The sequence below is a fragment of the Triturus cristatus genome, chromosome 12 (genome assembly GCF_964204655.1).
Source record: "Triturus cristatus chromosome 12, aTriCri1.1, whole genome shotgun sequence".
Taxonomy (NCBI): domain Eukaryota; kingdom Metazoa; phylum Chordata; class Amphibia; order Caudata; family Salamandridae; genus Triturus; species Triturus cristatus.
The window spans coordinates 122,391,946-122,413,636 of NC_140595.1; the positions used below are offsets into that span (position 1 = coordinate 122,391,946).

At 40.1% G+C, this 21,691-nt stretch overlaps 1 protein-coding gene across 2 annotated transcripts in view; it reads right to left on the reverse strand.

The window, feature by feature from the left end:
* The window catches only part of SHE (Src homology 2 domain containing E), a 117,318-nt gene that overhangs the window by 33,209 nt on the left and 62,418 nt on the right, over positions 1-21,691 (reverse strand). For both annotated transcript variants that reach the window (XM_085639954.1, XM_085639953.1), the window contains exons 4-6: positions 9,405-9,740; positions 5,817-5,943; positions 4,028-4,147 (exon numbers count right to left, since the gene is read on the reverse strand). In XM_085639954.1, coding sequence (XP_085496080.1) covers positions 4,028-4,147; positions 5,817-5,943; positions 9,405-9,740 — 583 coding nt within the window. The remainder of the gene's footprint in view (positions 1-4,027; positions 4,148-5,816; positions 5,944-9,404; positions 9,741-21,691) is intronic.

A 21,691-nucleotide genomic window follows, 5' to 3' on the forward strand; every position in this document is an offset into this window, starting at 1 on the left:
CCTTCGCAAATGTGTTCTCAGTGCAAGTTGCCTTTTTAACTCTTGGATATCAAACAATGTTCTTAAAGCATCTGTTGCCTAGTTCCACCGAAGCGGGATGACTACAAATGGTCCTTACTATGTGTGCCAATTTTAGGCATCCAGACTGTTTAACGAAGAGGGCGTTATAGCACAATACTGCAGTTTTAATATTGACCTGCAAAAATATGAACTCCACAATATTGACTACCACAATATTGTCATGGTCAGCAGATACGAAGTTAGGACTAATAATTATACTTTGTTACATATAATCGCCTTTAAGACACAGAGGGAGCCATTACTGTGGAGTAGATCACTTTGCAGCTCAACATTAGGATCACAACATTGTTTCACACAATCTCAGAAAGGTATATTGCCTCGTGAGACTTGCGCTTCCCCTTTTCTAAAAATAAGTACTGCTCTGCAATCCCAGAATGCAAAGTGCTCTTGGCTAAAAATCTAGGGCAGGTGGAAGGTGTCAACCAAACAAACCAAACCTGACAGCTTTGTAAACCCACTTTGTTACGCTGTTTCTTGATTTCCCATGAGCAGAGGCGGCTTCTGAAAAGCCACCTGCTCTTGTTCTACGCCATCCAGGTCATGCAAATGTGTTGCATTGCAATGTTTTTTTAAAATAAGTCAATCGTAGTGGATCCTTTCTAGGGCTGCTTGTTCCTGTATTTCTAGGCTATTATTTAAGTCTTCCTTTTTAACCCTTTTCTTGTGTGTTTTTGCAGTACTGTGTATGGATGCTCAAAGCCACATTTCTGGAGAATGTTGAGTATCAGCTTTGGTGGCTGTTGTGGACCACATCACAAAGCATTTTCTCAATAAAAAAAACCCATAAAGTCACATTTCTTAGGCTACCAAAAACAGAAAGTCCTCGCGCGTTGTGCTTAACGCATACAGCCAACAATCTTATCCACTGTATCTGCTAGAAGCTATGTTATTATACATACAGAGAGAGTGATTTACAAAGAGAGATTGAGTTAAAAGGATATCGCGCTCATCGCGGGTTATAGTTAAACTCCAAATACAGTGGTGCACGAATCTGGAAGACCAGTCGTCTTAATCTTCCACACAGGAGAAACTCCATCAACATTTATCAAACAGCATGATTCCGCACCCACTCATTGTCATAGTTTCTGATGATATACAAAGCAAATTAAGGTGTGGAATTAAACAACTGCTGAATCACATAATGCACAGACTCAAAGTTGATTATTTCTTTAAAAGTTTATTGCTTTATTCTTGATCTTATTATTTTTTGTTTTAAAACTTCTTATTTTATTTTGCAGTAGCCAACATGTTTCGTCCCAACGGGACTTCTTCAGGACTTTAGTTATTATTTACCGTGTGTCATGTAGTGGTCATGCAAATCTCCCCTATTTTGGAAGAGAGAGATGCCTTAGACCTTGGAATACTCTATGTTCTTCCTCCAAGAATCCCTGCAGAAGTGTAGTCCTTAAAAAGGTTTATCCTTTCGTGGTTCTTAGATAAGTATTTCCTCAATGTCGAGGCGACAAAACAGAAGCAGTTCATATGGCAATTGCAAAACTGTGGAGTTCAGGACCCTCTGTGTCCAAATTTAATAACCCTCAGTGTACAACTTTTTAGTCTCATGTAGGAATGGACCATTTATTGTCTCTGTTGTTGACAAAGTGCCATGTCAGTACACTGGACCGTAAATTATACCTTCCTACATGGGACTGAAATTTTGTGCACGGAGGGTTATTGAAGTAGGGCACAGAGGGTCCTGAACTCCACAGTATACAAACTGCTCCTGTTTCGTCAGCTCGACATTGAGGAAATACTTATCTAAGAGCCACGAAAAGATTCACCTTTTTAGGGACTACACTTTTGCACACAGGGCTTCTTGGAGAAAGAACATAGAGTATTGCAAGGTCTAAGGCGTCTCTCTCTTCCAAAGTAGGAAAGGTTTGCTTGGCTACTACATCACACAGAAGAAATACTAAACAAAGCCCTGAAGAAGTCCCATTGGGATGAAATGCGCTGGCTACTTAAAAATAAAATAAAATAAAAAATGTGAAGATCGAGAATAAAGAAATTAACTTTTAAAGAAATAATCATCTTTGAGTCTGTGCATTATGTGATTCAGCATTTGCTTAATTCCACACCTTAATTTGCTTTGCATATCATCAGAATCTATGACACTGAGTGGGTGTGGATCATGCTTTTTGATACATCTAAAGAGAGAGTTTGTGAGGCTTAGATTTTGGCCTTTCAACAAGGCAAAACTGCAAATGTAAGTCCAAATTTAAGGGATTCTGGATTTATGAAGTATGCCTGGCTCAGATCTTGTGTGCAGTTTGGCCTGGGTAAGAGAGAGCAAAGAAAGTTTTCAAGACCCTCCTTTTTAAGATTGGATATTCGTACATGGCATGATGTTTCAATGGCACAAATAAGCAAATTGTCAATGGGCTTATAAAATGTATGAAGGTACTACAAAATAAAAAGGAAAGTGCGACTGTATGAAAACTTTGGTTAACAAAATTAATATGTTCTGTAATTAGAACTGGTTATATATACATTTGAGATTTAAGTTGCTTTAAAATAGGATTTTCAATCCCTGATAATTATGAATGGACATCATTTTATGAAATTTATAACTTTTTTTAAATTATAATGAAATAAAGTTATTCTATCCATTCTGTTTTAGTCCATTGCATGCTATTTGTAAGTTACTTTGGTATGTTTTGTTTGGAGTGCAATTAACCTTCTCGTACAACTACAAGTACTTTCCAAATATCTGGTTGTGAAACCCAACTCTACAGCAAAATCTGGAGTTAACATGTTTGAAGAAAGGACTGTATCTGTCACAGTGAGTGAGTACAAGTGACATATTTTGTGGAGTGGCAATGGTTACTGCAGGCCCCTCAACATTTTTGATTTGACATCCTGATGAGACTTCTACACTTTTGTGTTATTGTTTGTTATGAATAATACAGATACTTTTTGTACAGTATCTGTGTAAAATGTTGAAACGATCTGGGAGCACCAAGGAGATGCTTGCGGATGCAGATCACAGAGAGGAGGGAGTTATGAGGAGGGCAGACTGGCGTTTTGAAGTGTACCTCAAAGTGGACAGGCACTTGAGTGGGCCATGCAGAATCTACTGGAGTCTTGGGGGTGTAACGTGACCAGACAGTGGTTTCGGCTCCAGATATTACCGAAGTCTGGGGCAGCCAAGCAAGGCAGATGGGACTTTTGCTGAGCACGGAAGAGCAGATCGAATGCTTGGAGTTCAGAGTACACAGATAACCTGTGCCTACACAGTGTGCAGATAGAAATCTTGGGGTGTAATACAAAGCAAACATAAGGTTAGGGTCCAGAGTACAAACAAACTTGGGCAGCTCAGCAGATCAGACAGGAGTCTGGTGGAGGGAGCAAGGCACAACAGACAGAAGCTTGAGGGTGCAGAGCAAATGTAGGAATTGAGGATGGTAAGTAAGGCAGTAAGGAGTCTGGGACAGAGGGACGTGTGCATAGCAGACAGATGCCTTGTTGTGTTATGCGGGCGATGAAGGATCCTGTGTGAAATGCGCTTCAGACACTTAAAAGTGCAGAGCAAGGAGGATCCTGGAGTGGGTAAGACACAAATTCAAATTTTGGGGTGCAGAAAACAACAGCGTTTGCAGGTGACAAGCATAGCAAAGAGTTATGGGTTGTGCAACACACAGAAACTTCAGGTACAGAGCATGAACGCCTTGGGGTCTGGTACAGATCCGAACAGAGTCTTAAGAGTGCACAGGAGAAAGGAGTGGTGTCATGAGAACAGAGAAGATCAGCCACAAGTAGGGCTATAGAGTAGAAATGAATCACGGTCGACGAGCAGAGAATGCATGAGTCTTGGATGCAAGGTAGACAAGAACCTTGAAGGGATGAGTAAGGCTGATCAGTGTCTAGGAGCGACAAGAAGACCCATCATGGCCTTGATATACTAGTCACGGATGAGGAGCTTCAGGTTGTAGCTCATCGTACTTACTTTAGAGCGATAGAGTACTTGCTGTTTCCAGACTCGCTGTTGCGCACCAGGAAGCTGGCTTCCTTGCAAGGCTGCAGTCTGCTCTCGGCCTCCACTCTGGTGACAGCTCCATGGTACCAGCTGCAGAGAAACCAACATCCTAAGACCTTGTACTAGAAAAGCGACTCTCTTAAATCAATGTGTTGGTGTGGTTTCCCCTCTCCTCATGTGGCAAGCTACTTATGCACTGTTTCTAATAGCGGATAGGAGCATTCCAGACAGTCCCCGATGGAAATCAAACACACTGTTTCCTTCATAGTGGTACCCAAGACCCAACGAGGTGGTCAGCGTCAACTCATTCTCAATGTTAATCCTTTACCCTTCTGTGAGAGTGCACTAGCTAGTGAGGTGACCCACTGAGGGGGAGTGGGACATTTCTAAGAGATCTCAGACCATATTCCCTGAGGTGGGGCTGAATTCACCTATCAGTACTCTATGGATATATCTTTTTACATTTTCAGGCCCTGTCACCTCTGGTTGTGCATGGACTAATGAGTTGCCTTTTTTAAGCACATATGTGAAGGAGATTTCAGGCCTTGAATTATTATGTGGCTAAAAATTGGAAAAAAAAGTAATTGAGTATTTCTCCATGAGGTTCTCAAACCCAGATTATAGGGTGGCATCAGGGATGTTGAGAGGTGTATTTGTTTGGCCTTGTACAGGTTTGCACCCTGATTCCCACCATGGTTTAGGCTACGCAGGCGCATGCTAAACAGATAAATAAGAGAAAACCAATGGGGGACTCTGTATGCCTCGAAACTTGGGTAGAACTTTACTAATATTTACAATTGTTCCCTTGAATTTATTTAAGGAAAACAATGCAGTCAACTTGGGAGGTGCCTACCCGTGCAACAGACCCCACAAAGCTGACAAGTTTTAAAAAAACTAATAAAATGTAGCTTTTTCCCCCAATAAATTTCAGTTAAACAAGTGGGTAGCTACTGTGTGTGATGGCGCAGTGCAGGCGAGTAGCGAAATAAGTGTGCAGCTGAACAGAGGAAAAGGTATATACACTACTGGCTGCATGAATAATTATTTTATATAATAGTAATCCACAAAGCTAGTTAAGGTTTTAGTTTTCACATTAAATGTGCAGCCAATAGGTTAAGTATGTCAGCGTTTCAACCCCAGACATTAACAAATGAGAGGATAGTCTTCATCAAGGCAACAAGATTATGGGAGCATCCTTTATAGGTGTAATTATGTGTCAAAGGACACTTCTGAACAAATCCTTAGATATCTATGGTTTGGTCAAATTAATTCAGACTGAGACCTTTCACTCTTGGCATTTTCTCCATTTGTCAAGCTGCCATCAAACTCAGTTATGATGCCTGTGGTGGCAATAGGGAAATTTCAGACATATCTTTTAATTAGGTCCTAGGTAGGAAAAAGGGATCACACAATAACTAATGTGAGATATGCCTGTGTCGCACCAGCTCTCTTATGCCCGTGGAAATGGGCGCTGGTGGAGGTGTTTCGGAGCATTTCACAGCTATCTCATGCTTAGCTCCTTTAAAAGTCCAAGATAAGGCTGTGGAATGATACAAAGACTTATTTGAGGTGAATCTGACACATTCATAGAGTCTTGTATTTAAAGGACTTGTAACCTCTCTTGCACCCAGGTTATGATGCTTGTATATGACAATGGGAAGTGATGTTGTGCACGCTTCTCTTTTTAGAGAGCCCAGGCCCTGGGTGCTACAATGCAACTATATGAAGTATGAAAACGTAGTTCTCTCTCTGGACTTACGGTTGTTTCTCCAGGGGGATAACCTTCTCACTGTCACTGTGGTCGGGTGTCACTTGCCGTAGAACTTTCCGCTGCTGCCTCATCGTCTCCTCCTTTAATGGCGACCTCTCTGGTCCGTCGAACTGAACTGCAAAGATAGCAAGTTCATCACAAATGCATTAAAGGACAGGATAGTGAAGACTACCATCTAATAGAGGCTCCTCACACCTTTAACACCTAAGACAGGCTGCGAATGACGAATGCAAAGACTTCCAAGGATAATATCCTAAAGAGTACCGCTGAGAAGTGAATAACATCTCAACTACCAATGGCAGGACTTTACCAACGACTGGTTGATAACAACATCCCTTCCACAAACTAATAAACATCTCTATCCTCAAGAGTGGATGGTGAAAACTCCAAGCTTTTAAGTTCTAATTGCAAAGACCATCACATCACATTGACTATTTATCACAGTACTGTCTAGAGCACACACATAAAACATGATTCCAACTCTAAGATGAATTGTCTCCAAATATGTTTCTCAGATTCTGAGGTATGACGTTGTAACAGCATTCCGTCTTTTTAGCTCATTCATGTCATTACAAGAGACCCAATTATGTGGGGAGCGCGTAGCCCGTGCTCCACTCCCAGACGCACTGCATGTGAAGGATACCAGATCCAACCTATTTTACTCCATTTCATCTTGCGCAACATTCATCCAGTTTTATCCATAAAGTTTATCATGCGTTTTTCTTCTCTCATTTATCCACCTATGTCTCATCATGTGTTTGGAATGCTTCTCATATTAACGTGTGCCCATCCAGGTCTCTTCGGAAATATGATCCAAATACAAAAGTAGTTCAGTGCAGCATTTCTTTATTCAAAACCCAATGCATTTCGGGCTAATGTTCAGCCCTTCGTCAGGGGTATCTAAGAATCAACAATTACAAGGATTAACATTGATATTTTATACTTTTTGTAAATCAAAATCACATAAATCGTCATTAAGTCTTGCGCATGTAACATTTTATGCTCAAACCAGCACTTCCCATTAAATCAAATTCATTGGATTACGTGAATTTATCTAATGTTTGAACCCCATGTTCTACCACCTCAAGTTCCTCTCTTATATAAACACAATAGAGTATGGGACTAAACCACGTGTCATCATCGGTTTTCCCTTCAGAGTTTGTGTCCATCAATTAAAAATCATTTTAGTATACACAAACTGATTCTTAACTCTACTCCGATGTTTATGCTTTCACAACTTCATTCTATCTCCCGAGATTGCTACTTTCCTCCCTTTCTCCCACCGGGTGCATGCTGTTTCAATAAACCCTCATCTATTAAATAAACAAGAATGTTGAAGTGAACAAAGCTATTACGCGTTGCACGTTCTACTTAAATCTAAATCCTAGAATCACATTCAGTGCGTACCTGCTTACACCATTTCGTTCTCTCTACTCGGCGTTCACCACCGGCTGATTAGTTTCCCTCGCATAACAGTCACGTAGTCACGACTCGCTTTTAAAACAAGCGTACTCCACCCCCTTCATGTGTTACTAATTAGTTACCCGACGCCCAGAACATTACTCTCAAACTACAATTCCCATATTGCATTTCATCCCCTGGAAATAAAAACAGTGCTGTAATCAAGTTCAAATCTAAACTCATGTACATTTACGCAAAATGTTACGATTTTCTGCTTTTGGTACAATTAAAATCAGTGTTTCCTTTATCGTTGGCTCGATCTTCCAATGCTGCTATGAACTTGTTGTTACATCATATATGTGGTCTTTGGTCAAGAGCCATCCTGCGTCTTTTAACTTGCTTAATCTTCGGGTGCAAACCAACAAAGGGCAATTAAATTTAAACAACATGGGGGGTGGTATGCACTCCGTGTTTCTCGCATTTTTAAGCAGTGATATTTTAAACAAACTTTTACTGTTGCGTGCAGAACTGGGTTATGCATTGCCCTGAATGCATCCTAATTTGAACAAATTATGTGGGGAGCGCGTAGCCCGTGCTCCACTCCCAGACGCACTGCATGTGAAGGATACCAGATCCAACCTATTTTACTCCATTTCATCTTGCGCAACATTCATCCAGTTTTATCCAGTTCTGCACGCAACAGTAAAAGTTTGTTTAAAATATCACTGCTTAAAAATGCGAGAACATTCTTGGATTTAGATTTAAGTAGAACGTGCAACGCGTAATAGCTTTGTTCACTTCAACATTCTTGTTTATTTATTAGATGAGGGTTTATTGAAACAGCATGCACCCGGTGGGAGAAAGGGAGGAAAGTAGCAATCTCGGGAGATAGAATGAAGTTGTGAAAGCATAAACATCGGAGTAGAGTTAAGAATCAGTTTGTGTATACTAAAATGATTTTTAATTGATGGACACAAACTCTGAAGGGAAAACCGATGATGACACGTGGTTTAGTCCCATACTCTATTGTGTTTATATAAGAGAGGAACTTGAGGTGGTAGAACATGGGGTTCAAACATTAGATAAATTCACGTAATCCAATGAATTTGATTTAATGGGAAGTGCTGGTTTGAGCATAAAATGTTACATGCGCAAGACTTAATGACGATTTATGTGATTTTGATTTACAAAAAGTATAAAATATCAATGTTAATCCTTGTAATTGTTGATTCTTAGATACCCCTGACGAAGGGCTGAACATTAGCCCGAAATGCATTGGGTTTTGAATAAAGAAATGCTGCACTGAACTACTTTTGTATTTGGATCATATTTCCGAAGAGACCTGGATGGGCACACGTTAATATGAGAAGCATTCCAAACACATGATGAGACATATGTGGATAAATGAGAGAAGAAAAACGCATGATAAACTTTATGGATAAAACTGGATGAATGTTGCGCAAGATGAAATGGAGTAAAATAGGTTGGATCTGGTATCCTTCACATGCAGTGCGTCTGGGAGTGGAGCACGGGCTAAGCGCTCCCCACATAATTTGTTCAAATTAGGATGCATTCAGGGCAATGCATAACCCAGTTCTGCACGCAACAGTAAAAGTTTGTTTAAAATATCACTGCTTAAAAATGCGAGAAACACGGAGTGCATACTACCCCCCATGTTGATTACAAGAGACCCAACCATCTACATTCAGGATGTCAGCCACCCCATAGATATTAGTTTAGCTTGAGGTGCTTTTCATAATCATTGTAATTTGCCATATTGTTTTGTACCCTTAGTTAGGAAGGCTTTTCAAGCCTGGAACTTCTGGCTTGCCTGTCTTATGCCCCTAACTGATAAAAGGTCAAAATGTCAGAAATGTGCCTATGTTTGCTTGTCACCTGGTCCACAAAGGGTACAGTCTGGTAGTTTGGACGAGACTGTGCCAGAGGACTGATTTCCATAAAGTTTATTGTTTCGCTTACTGGAACCGCAAAGACAAAGAGGTGTAGTGATGCACAAGGACATGTTCACAGTAGCTATAAAGCAAAGCATCACTACAAGACATTGTGGTGTAATTTTGCAAAAGAATGTCAGATAAAATGGTTAACTCTAAACACAGTAATGTGTCAGACTATATTTAAATCCCAGCACAAATGAGCTAATTCCCTTTTCTTTACCTGAAAGTGCTCTCACGATATGTTCCTTTTTCCACTCCCACGGCTGCTCATACTCTGCTGCTGGCCTCCCGTCGTTCTCAGGTAGTCTTCCGTTGTTGGTGCGGGGCCTCCTTTCCTGAGGGGAGGAGACCAGTGAATCAAGCCTGGGGCCAACTTCCACATCCCCCTCCATTGGTTCATAGGGTGTGTCATAGAGCTGGGTTCCTTTCCCCAGCAGATCTCGGGAGGCCCGCCTCTCTACCTTGGCGCCGGTCACTGCGACCTCACTTGGGCTGTCAATTTCCACCAGGAGGCTGACTTTCACTAGCGGGTCCTTGGAGCCTCTTCGGCGGATATCTGAGGAAGAGGACAGTGGTAGTAAAAACCTCAATGGAGGTTACACAAGGACATCAGAAGCAGTAAAAAGGTAGTCGGAGTTTCCAGAAAAAGTGGTGTGCTGATAAAAGCCCAGAGGGAAAATATAAAAGCAGAGGAAGGAGTATGAAAACTGGGAGAATCAATGCAGAAAAAAGCAATACAGTTGGAAATTCATGGGAAGATTTTAGATAAAAATAGGAGATAGTGAATGCATGAATGAAGATTCGGAATCACAGGAAGACAATAAAAACCTGAAGGAAGCTTATGGAAGATGAGGAAAGAAACATCTTGGAACAACAGAATGTGCTATGTAAATTTGGAGCGCGATTCTGGGAGGTGCGTTGATGAAAGAGTAGGACAACGATCATGGAAGGAGCAGAGAGGTGGTGAAACCAATGGGAAGATACTGGAAGGAGGAAGCGTAGCTGAAAAACGGGGGGGGGGGTTCTGGAAGGAACAAAGAGGTGTCAAAAACCCTAGAGATTAGAGAAGAGGCGGGCTGCCAAACCTGGTGGAGTTGTTCTTTGAGGAGATTTCTCACTGAGGGGGTCACATTCCTCTCCATCGTAACGTTTTCCCTTTAGTAAATAGCCTCTAAAAACAACAACCACGAGTGGATTGCTTTTTATGTAAATAACTCATATTATTAAATCACATGGAAATATTTATTTAGAGGACATAGCCATTTTTTGGACTATTCAGCAAGTTAAGGTGGAAGATACCTGGAAACCTTGCCTCCGTGTCTTTTTTATTCACTCTGAATTGTTGTATGTCACTCTTGAGAACAAATTCACGTTTCCTAGGAGATATCAACTGAGTATAAAGCTAGACTGGTGATCAGCTAAACTAAGAGCAAAATGTTTCCCATTTGCCAGTAACATGGGCCTACATGGCTCAGTACCTAGAGCTGGCTTATCTCTTTTAAGAACCACAGTAATGCAGACCATGCTCCAAGATGGTGGCACAGCTGAGCACAGACAAATATCCTTTCGTAACTGAAGCATTAACAAGCTCAGCTCCTTAATCATGAGTTTGTAAAGCTCGCCTTAAGCTTTCTAATTTGGAATACATCAATCAATCCGTTAACCTTGCTTAGAGTTCCTGGAGAAATTAAATCCTCTGCCTGTTTTAGTTTCAAAGAATACATAGTAAGCTGCTCCAAACTAAATACTGCCCATGCTGAGCTCTGATTCTGGCATGTACAGGCAATAGAACAGATGACAGATATAATCGATGAAACATCTGGGGAATTTGTGTTGGAGTGCAACAGGGAGATCCATCTTGACCCTATAGGGCGGTGAGAAATCAATGGATTGAGCTTATTCTTTCACAAAACCCAAAGCGAAACCCACACCTGGTGGCTTTTGGCAAAAATAAACCCGAGTACAGTAAATAGACGGGATTTGAGAATGCATTGCTACTGTTTCCAAAACGACTTTGAATGTAAATGAACTGGACATGCCTATGTAAGAGTAGCTGCAAATGTGAGCAAAGATTAGCCTCATGGGAGGCCTGTAGCCACAGCAGCATCACCATGCATTTTCTGTCTCTCTGATCAAATCCTTAAGTATGTTCCAGTCTGTTAGGGCTGGCATTTTTGGCAGGATTATCCTCAGACTTTTTGCTCTTTGGCCTCCTGATTTTGACCCAGTTTTCATTGGTTTGAGGACTCTGGGCACTTTACCACTGCTAATCAGTGCTAAAGTGCATAGGCTCCCCATGTAAATTGTGGTATGTATTGGCGTTTCCATGATTGGCTTATTTGATTTAATACTAAGTAGCCTTTCAAAGGTGTCTCACACCTGCTATTGTAGTATCAGCGCGCAGTTTTTGCTGCCATGTCGACCTGGTTAGTGCACCCACTTGCCAGGCCCTAACCTTCCCTTTCTCACATGTAAGTCACCCCTAAGGTAGGCCCAAGGTAGCCCCATGGGCAGGGTGCTGTATATGTGAAAGGTAGGACATGCAGCAGTGTGCTTTACATGTCCTGAGCATTACGTTTTTCACTATTGAAAGGCTGTCTTTCCCATAGGTGATCATTGGATTTTACAAGTGTAAATTTCAATTGGAAAAATACAGTGACATGGTGTTTAGACTCTCTGAATTCAGAATTTGATAACCCATCTTTTAGTAAAGGTGGTTTTTGAATTGTGTGTTTGAAAATGACCTGTTGGCACTGCAAACATCACCACTCTGCTTCGCCGCGCAACCCTGTCTCACCGATGACGTGGACCGATGCTGCCACCGAGCCGCTGCTTTCACCGTGACCCAAGGGCACTGCACTTCGCACCGCCTCTCTTCTCTTTGCCGCCCTGGTATCCCCGACACCACCGCTCCACACCGACATCGACGCCGCTGCCTACACCGTGGCCTTGGGGGACTGCTGGTAAGTTAATCGACACACCGCAGCCTTGGCCAACCTACGCCTCTCTTATGGATCCAATAGGACTACCCGCAATAGATAAGAGACATCTGCCTACCTGTTAGGGATCTCAATGGTGAAAGTGTATGCGCTAGTGTACTGCACTCATTTTCATGACTTATGAATACCGAAAGGGCTGCTTTTTTGGGCAGCGGGGGCTTGCTGTGCATTCTTTTTTGCTTTTCAGAAGCACATACCCAAATCCGGGCTTAGCTGAGAAAAAGCAAAGTAAACATTTTGTTGACTCACAGGGAGTTTTCTCCCTACATGTCAGGGACATTACTTCTTTCTGGAACAGCCATTTTTCTTTGATGGTCCCAAGAAAAAAACTAATCTGTATGCTCATATTTAGGGCAGGTCTACTGCCATTGTGCACTGACAGGTCGCCCAATTAAGGTTTTCTGGTGGAGGAACCAGCACATGCTTCTTCTTCAGAAAGCCAGCAGTTTGCTCACGTCTAAAAGAGGCAGGTAAACCACAATTGTGGCTGGGCAGAGGAACCACCAATTTAAGGTGCAGTCCCTCTCTGCAAAATTCTAACTGAAGCCCCTAATTGTTTAAACAAAATCAGACGTCTGCCTGCTGGAAATGACCAAGTCTCATCTCTCAGGGCAGCACTAAGGCAAGATGAAATCCTTGGAAAGGATGCAAAATTACCCGTCGGGAGCCAAGGCTGAGATTCCCCGGGAAGTTTGTAAATCATGTATTTGCCAAATTGCAGGACCAATGACTCAAATAATTGAAATGATGTTTAGAGGCCTGAGCATGCTCCAACGGTCACAAATACAGAATTAGAGACAGGGGGATGTGGGGCGGATAGAGAGACAGCTTTGCATGTATGTGGTGGGTGGATGATGAACACTTTGATAACTGTACACAGAGGAAGGGCGATGAGAAGTGCAGGAGGGTTACAGAGGCCATGGCATCAACACACTTGGATGAGGAGAGAAGGTGATGAGGAAGTATTTGAGAGACATGGATGCTCTGACCTCAGTAGACTAAAAATGAGCTGATAAGAGATGAAAATAAGGAAGACTAACCGCTTACTGCAGAGGTCCTGGGATCAAGACAAACAAAGGTAGGCTAAACAAGGTCTTAAATACTTAAAATTCATTGTTTTTGTAAACACTCGAAGATGAAGGCCATGGGCATCAGGACCCTAGACACCAAAGAAACTGTTGGGGTGGGGTTCAGAGGCCTTAGGATTAAGGCAAACAAACAAAGTAAGCTAATAAAGTCTTACATACTTCAAATTCATTGCTTTTTAAAACACTTGCATATGAAGATAAAAGAAACATATTCATTCTAGTTTAATATAATGTCTTTTGGTATGTTTCTGATAAATTTAGAGAAAAACAATGTACATTTCCATGTAAGTTTTGTACGATATCTTTTTCTGCAGAAATCAGAAAAAACACCCACCCACATATTTATATTGATTTTCATCAGAACAAAACTACATGGACCCATAGTTTTAGAAATAAATGAAAGACTTGGAATGTAAGCCTGCCACTTTTAAGTTCTCTAAATACAGGGTCGAAGGAAACAAATCTTTTTTCGTAGTTACCACTGGTATGTATGTTAAGAATGAGAACTGCATATGCTATGTTATTCTACAAGAAAGGTAGTAGCTTGTGCATTGCCCAAATGCATCTGGACCACCACTGAGACCCTATAATGGTGCTAAATTGGGGAGAAAACAGCATTTGCACCTGTTTCAGCGGTATCAACCGATTTAGAGCAGGATACAAAATACGTTGCCCTTAACCCAGAGTTCCACTTGCTAATTGTAAGGCCAAAATGGGGCACATACAGAGATCACCACAAAGATAGGCCACAAAGATGGAACACATACCTGAGCCAAATATTATTTATATGTTGACGTTTCTGCAACTGACTCTCAGGCCTAGATTACAAATACCTCAGTTATTAAGAGTTATTTACCAGACCCTATAAACAACAATACCTTGGGAATTAATCATTCATCTTGTCGAGATTGGACTATGCGAATGAAACGTATGCCGGCTTACTTGATGTCTTGTTGCATTGATTTCAGGTGACACAGAATGAGGCTGCTAGGCTGGTCTTTAGGGTGCCTAGACATACACTTTACCCCTTTGTACTACACTAGCTCCCAGTTAAACAAAGAATACAGTTCAAACTTTGTTACATGGTTTTAAGAGCTTAAATAATTTAGCTACGGAATTTATTTCAGACAAAATTAAGAAATATGTTCTGTCACCAATTTGAGGCCAACACGTTCAAATTTGCTAATTGTTCCAAGATATAGAAAGTGTAGATCTGGTGTCCAAAGCTTTTAGGTTACAGACTCTACCAGTTGCAATATTTTCCCGAGTACAATTCGATCTGTGACGGATACTTCTTACTACAAAAAAAATCCCAAAGACCTTGCTTTTTGAACAAGTGTATGGGACTTATCAAATCAGTTTATGACCCTTCTATAAGCTAGTGCCAAGAGACCTATGGTGGACATGAGCTCTATAAGCTATTATTAACATAACATAACCTAACATCTTTATTTGTAAATTGCGGTAAATTACAGAAATTATGAGTGTTCCCCTGATAAGGAGGCAAGCTTGCAGACGTTGCAGCTTACTGCACCAAAATCTGCATGACCATTTCTTTACTGTTTTTTTTTTTCACCCAATACATTTCTTCAGGTGTGGCCTACTAAAACGTATTAGGTGAAAAATCTGACTGCCATAAAATATCAGAAACTCAGAATTCTAACATCTGTGCAAACACTGGTTTAGAAGGATGTCAACATTTTATGAGGCACTTGTAAGAGATACTCGTATTACTACTAGGTGTACCATTAGACAATTTTTAAGAATGATGCTACAACACCTTTGGAATATCTCCGGTCAGAACACTGCAATTGACATTATTCCTTAAGATTCTCCCTCTTACCCTGCACAGCTCTCTTAAAACCTGAACACTCGTTTTACAATATCTGCACACATATTTTAAGTGATGTTGCATCCATAAACACCGTCTAATGCAATGAAGGATGTGTATTTTTGATCTATTAGAAATATATATATATATATATATTCACTGAAAAAACGACAGGTTTCAGGGACGTTATAGTTAGAAATTAGCATTTAAAAAACCTTAGAAATTCACGAAAAAAATACAGAGGTTACAGGGACGTTATAGTTAGGCAGACATTTCACTCGTACAAAACCAGAAAAATTCAGCCGTTATAGTTAGCTGAGCTAACTATAACTCGCGCCCCTGCAATGCACTGCTTATGACCTCACATATTACATCACTCATTTTTTTTTGTAACATATTTTTATTGACATTTTCAGATTTTATCTACTGTACAGTATATCTATCCATCCATCAATTATGCCGTATAGCACAGTATGCGGTATCACATTTCATCTGCAAAGACTGAAGGAAAATTGGCAAGGAAAGGAAACAATAAAAATACAAAAACAATGTGTGTACCCTATGGGCTCTGATAGAGAATATCTCACTTGAACTGGGGTGTAACACAGGTAAAAACTAAGGGATGTGCATGGAAGTTCACATCCGGGTCATATTACATCACTCATGACATGGTCAGTGACATGACCGATGACATCATTGCGGGGCGTGAGTTATAATTAGCTCAGCTAACTATAAAGGCTGAATTTTGCCGGTTTTGTAGGAGTAAAATGACAGCCTAACTATAACGTCCCTGTAACCTTTGTTTTTTTCCCATTAATTTCTATGTTTTTTTAAAATGTTAATTCCTAACTATAATGTCCCTGTAACCTTTTTTTTCCCGGTGAATTTCTTAGTTTTTATAAGTAGTAGTCGCATTTTTAGAGTGGTGTACGAAGAGGACTGGGCCTCAGTGAGAATGCTGAGAGGTGGTCGCAGTACACGCCCCCTTTCTCCACACTCTGCAAACGTGCCTCCTAGCACGCTCTTGGTTGGGGGATGAAGTCCACTTGCCTCTTGAGGGTCCCTGGGGGCCAATTAGCCCTACTGTGACCTTTAGTAAGCCCCACACAGCTCGATTGCTGAGAGGTGGTCAGAGGCCACGCCCCCTTTCTCCACCACTCTGTAAACGCGCTTCCTGGTGCACTGCTGATTGGAAGACGAAGTCTACTTTACTCCTGAGGCCCTCAAGAGGCAAGGGGACCTCATAACCCCACCAGCAGTGTGTCGAGAGGTGTGTGTGTGTGTGGAGTGATGGGAAAAGGGGCGTGGCCTCTGACCACCTCTCAGCAATCCAGCTGTGTGGGACTTTCTGGAGGTAACAGGTGGGCTAGTTGGCCCCTAAGGACCCTCAGCAATGAAGGGGAGTTCCTCATCCAACCAAGAGCGCGCCAGAAGGCGCGTTTTCAAAGCAGTGGAGAAAAGGGCGAGTTGTCTGCCTCCGATTTTTTTGTTTAAATTCTAGGAAGGGGGCTGTGTGGCCCCCCTTCCCTTGATGCTTTTTTGCCCCGGGGACCACATACTCCGGGGCTGGGCCTTTGTTACTTATTCTTTTTTTTTTGCGGAGGGGGCCATGCGGCCCACCTCCCCAAGCCGATTTCGGACCGAGAGACCCCATACCCGGGCCTTTTTATTTAAGGAAGGGGGGCCGCGTGGTCCCACTTCCCTGGCAGTTTTTTTTTGGGAGGAGGGCTGTACGGTCCCTCTCCTGAGGCCGTGATGTCATTTGAGATGTCATGAGTGATGTCACTGACCATGTCATGAGTGATGTAATATGTGAGGTCATAAGCAGTGCACGGCGGGGGTGCGAGTTATAGTTATCTCAGCTAACTATAATGGCTGAATTTCTCTAGTTTTGTACGAGTGAAATATCAACATAACTAGAACATCCCTGTAACCTTTGGGTTTTTTTCTGTGAATTTCTAAGGTTTTTTAAATGCTAATTCCCAACTATAACGTTCCTGTGGTTTTTACCTTACCTCTTAAAAGGTCAAATGCAATTTTGAAATGGCCAAATATCTACTTCTTTTGTAAGTATAGTTTAAAGAGCAGGGTTGATTGATGTTGGTGTAAAGCATACATTTGGAGGACTGCTTCAATCATTATGCACAGTGAACACTCTGTTATAACAATGATAGCGAGGGAAGAAAAACATCTTCTAACAGAAAAATATTAATTGTTTCATTCAAAGGTCCTGGTTGACCCACTTACTGGGAAGCACTGATACGATCGGCCATGACACAAACCTATTAATTGTGGTTTGCACACAGTGCTTAATTTGTAAATAAAAATAATTGCAGTGAAACGATATTTTTTTTAGACCCACCGCTTGTGATAATGAGTGCTGGTGTTGCAGAAGCCTACAACTTCTTAGTCTTCAATCCACTCCCTGCCTCTTTCTCAACTAGCCTGTACTTCCTGTTTCTAACTCATTCTTACAGGTTCTTTTTCATCTCTGCTTTCTCCTTTTGCAACTGTCTTTCCATCTTTATTTTCCTATTCTATTCTACCATTTCTGCCTTTTTCTCTTTTGCCACAAGTCAAAATCTCATTATAAAAAATAAGTCATCATCTTCAAAAATAAGCCTCAGAGCCGACCACTTGCAACCACCAGGACAAGTTAGGCACTGATCACACACAGGTCTCTACTACCTATTTTATTGTGGCGTATTTTCCCCAACCAACACTTTTTTTAACCCCTTCAGTGCCCATGACGAGATAGTCTCGTCATGGAGCGCGGTTGCGCTGTGCCCATGAAGAGACTATCTCGTCATGAACCCCGCTCGCTAATGAAACGCCCGGCTTAGGGCGTGGAAAGGGCGGGGCACTGAAGAGGCTAATTGGCTATTTATCTACTTTACTGTGCAGCATCTTCACCCAGAAATTATGCTCTTCTGTGGGATGTTAAGGGGTTCTTTATTATTTTTTAAACAAGAGGAAAAAAATTACATTGTGCTGACATTTGATCATTATAAACATTCATATTTTAAGTATTCAAATTGACCCCAGATCTTAACATATCTATGCAACAAAAACATTCTTTTAAAATACATTCTTTCCTTTGCATTTATCTTTTTTATTCTGTTAATCCACATTTCAAACAGAGGAGCATTGCTGTTTTTCCAGTGTTCTGTTATGCTAGAGCACGCAATCAAAATAGTACAAAAAGCCATTCCCTCATCCGTTGTCTATCATTCCTACGTATAAAGAGCATCCCAGAAACACTGATGTACTTTCTGTAGTTATGTATATACAAAGAATATTATAAATGCAAGTGAATATTGATTGCCAAAATTGTCGTATGAATGGGCAAGCCAAAAACATAATACGATTCCATGTGCCAATACTCTTACATCTGGGGCAAAGGTTAGAGATGCTGATATTCTGTTAATATAGGGCTTCAGCATTAGAGTATAGAAGCCAGTACACATACAGCTGCATTTTTTTTTAATCTTGTCTTCCAAGCGACTTATGGTTGTGCGTGGATGTCTTGTTCCATCTCTCCATACTTATTCTAACATCAATCTTTGGTTTCCATTTGTCCAATACTTTAAGTATAATTTCATCCTGTGTGTTACTGATATTAGAGATAGATCTTGCCCGCTGCCCTAAGCCCACCAATTTTGTTTTTGCAGACAACAAACTATTTATAATGCTGTGGGTTTTCTCTAAATTTGGTAGTCTGCATAACACTGCAATGATTTTCATGTAAGAAAATCTAAACCATCCCTTCTGCGTTTGTATTGTATTACTTATTGAATTCTAATGGACTAAGCTCCTTTTTAAGAACCAAATACCAATGTCACCATATCACATTGACTCCAAGGATTTACATCTTTCGCCTCTATGTTGGCAGATGTTACCGAATGGTATTTCTGTATTTGTAGGATTTACAGACATTTGATTATCTGTATATATTGATTGTGCAGGGATTTCAATATGCAATATTGTACCACCTTTGGGTTAAGGAGTTCCTTTTTCTGAAAAAGCAAGCTTAAGTTTATTGTCAATTAGCAAGTCTAAGAAGCAGTTCTCTTAATGAATTGTTTCTGTGAGTCTGGTACAAAATACGATGTTAAATGGCAAGTAATATTTCAGAATATCCAGAAGTGATAGTCTCACTTTTCCATGGGCAAACGTAGCTTTTTAGTGCTAATTCTGGATTTTTTTATTCCATAGAAAGGAACTACAAGGGCTCTCTAATTTTCGGTTTATTTTTCATAGGAATCATGGCTAAGTGGAGATGATAAACTGACATAGTAGTATGTTCATTTTTATTAATGATACTATTAAGTGTAATAGGGAAAATATTCCATCTTTATAATGGATATTTATTTTGTTTTAATAAAGGGGCGTTGTTTAGTTCTTAAAGATCCCGATAATCTTCAGATATCCAGCTACCCAAAAAATCTCTTACGTTTTTTCTTATAGCATGTAGTGGCCAGATATGTCTTCCTTCCTAGCATGGAAAATAATGGCTTGATTTTTGTTGGATTTATTTTATAGCCCCTGGCCCAGTGAATTCTTCTATAGTGTACAGCGCTAGTTGCATATAATTTAGTTCAGCCTGTAGCTTCAATAACATATTACCCACATATAATTTAACTTTGGTGGAGGAGGATAAACTAATTTGATACCTTTCTGAGGGCAAGGGCCAATGGTTCAGTAAACACAGCAGATAATATAGGCGACATCAGACAACCCTGTTATGTCCTTCGAATAACAGTTATATCATATTTCAAATTTCTTAGTAATGTTAATTTCATAATAAAGAATTATACAAGCTCTCACAAAGTTAGGCATCAGTTCAGAACCATAATAAATCTGAGCTCTCAAATTAAAAATTGCTTTTTTTTTTTTTAAAGGAAATCACAATATAGAATGGGCAGTAGTGCCAATTCAAATAAGGCACCATGCGTTCCTCCTACAATGCATACCTCCTCCTCAGTGTTTTCTTCCAGATTAGGGAGATTTGAGATCTGAAACAGAATCAAAGAGATTCACTCCAAGCAGTGAGCTGAATAAAAAATGGCAGCTGTCCACATTTAAGATTTGCTGTTTATGTGTTTTATATTTCTGCCTACATTTATCATACTTATTTTTGCTCATATTATTGGTATTTATTTATATCTTTTTTTCATTCAGTGAAAAAATAAAAGCTGTTAATAGTATCTGTCTTCATTGTTCACCAGTTCTTAGATGTTTTTCACATAAATAGTCATGCTTAATAGATTTACAGTCTTCTTAAACACACTTGGTCCCAGTTCATTAAGGTAAATTAAAATGCATACATTTACTTGTGTGTACATCTAGGTGTAACTTGTCATTTTTTTTGCTCTTTATAATTTAAGATTGGAGATTCACACCCAGGTGTAGACTTACATGTCTCCTCACCCACAAATGAGGGGATGTGGCCTCCTCAAATTAATTTACAAATGTAAAGTTACCAGAAATACATGTTCACCTGTTGGTGGATATCTCCCAATAGGAAGGTATAAGGAAATTTAATAAAGTTTCTTTATTAAAAAAAAAAAAAAAAAAAAAATAAAGATTATAACTATTTCGATTGAAATATACATTTAAATTAATTTAAGTTAAAGTTTACTTGCTGGAAGTAATACAATAAAAGGTTAAAGCACATTAACTCCTCATATGTAAATGTGTATTATTGGTAACATAATTTAAATATATTAATTTAATGTTAAAAAAATTAATGTTTAAACAATAATTTAAAATCGTTACTCACCCTCACTAACAAGTTTGTTTCATTTGCAGTAAGCGTGGTTACAAGTTATTTATTTCATTAATGTAAACACTTTTTAAATGTTTTAATAATTTTTAACGGTTAGTTTATTACTAATTATTAGTGCTTTATTACATTTAAAAACAAATAATAAAACATTTCAATAAGGATAATTATTTGTTAGATAACTAATGTATTTAATTTAGCATATGATGTATATGGGCCTAATTTCCCTGACTCCACTGTTTTTGTATGGTTGTGGGCCTATTTTGGGATCATTTGGGCTGTAGTAACTACAGAGGAATATTTTGTGAACTGCAATAGTCTCAGGTGTGTGTGTGTGTGTGTGTGTGTGTATACATACTGGCAAGTCCCACCCAACCCCCTCATTAATTTTCCCTTAGCCTTACTCTATTTTATGGAGTCATTATTCCCCATTTCCAACCACTCCTCCAGACCCTTCTCTATTTACTTCAAATACCTACCAGTGCGGAGATCTACACTTTAAAAAGATAGACAGGCATTGGTAGAGATCTCGATCCGTAGGTTTGTAACCTACATGGAGAGGTACAAACTTTAGTTGTAAATGGGGTCCATTTCCAATTGAATTAAATCAGTTAAAATAAAAAACCGAGAGCCTTCCTAATCAGAGATTGCTTGTGCTTTGCAAAGCCCAGCTCGACAGATTCATGGTGAGGGAACTCAAAGAGGAGCCGAGTGAATTGTTTTTACTCAAGAGACAGGATGTCTTTCAACCGCATTTTCTTTTCCATAGATCCGTATCCTATAGGCTTCCATAACATCCTGCTT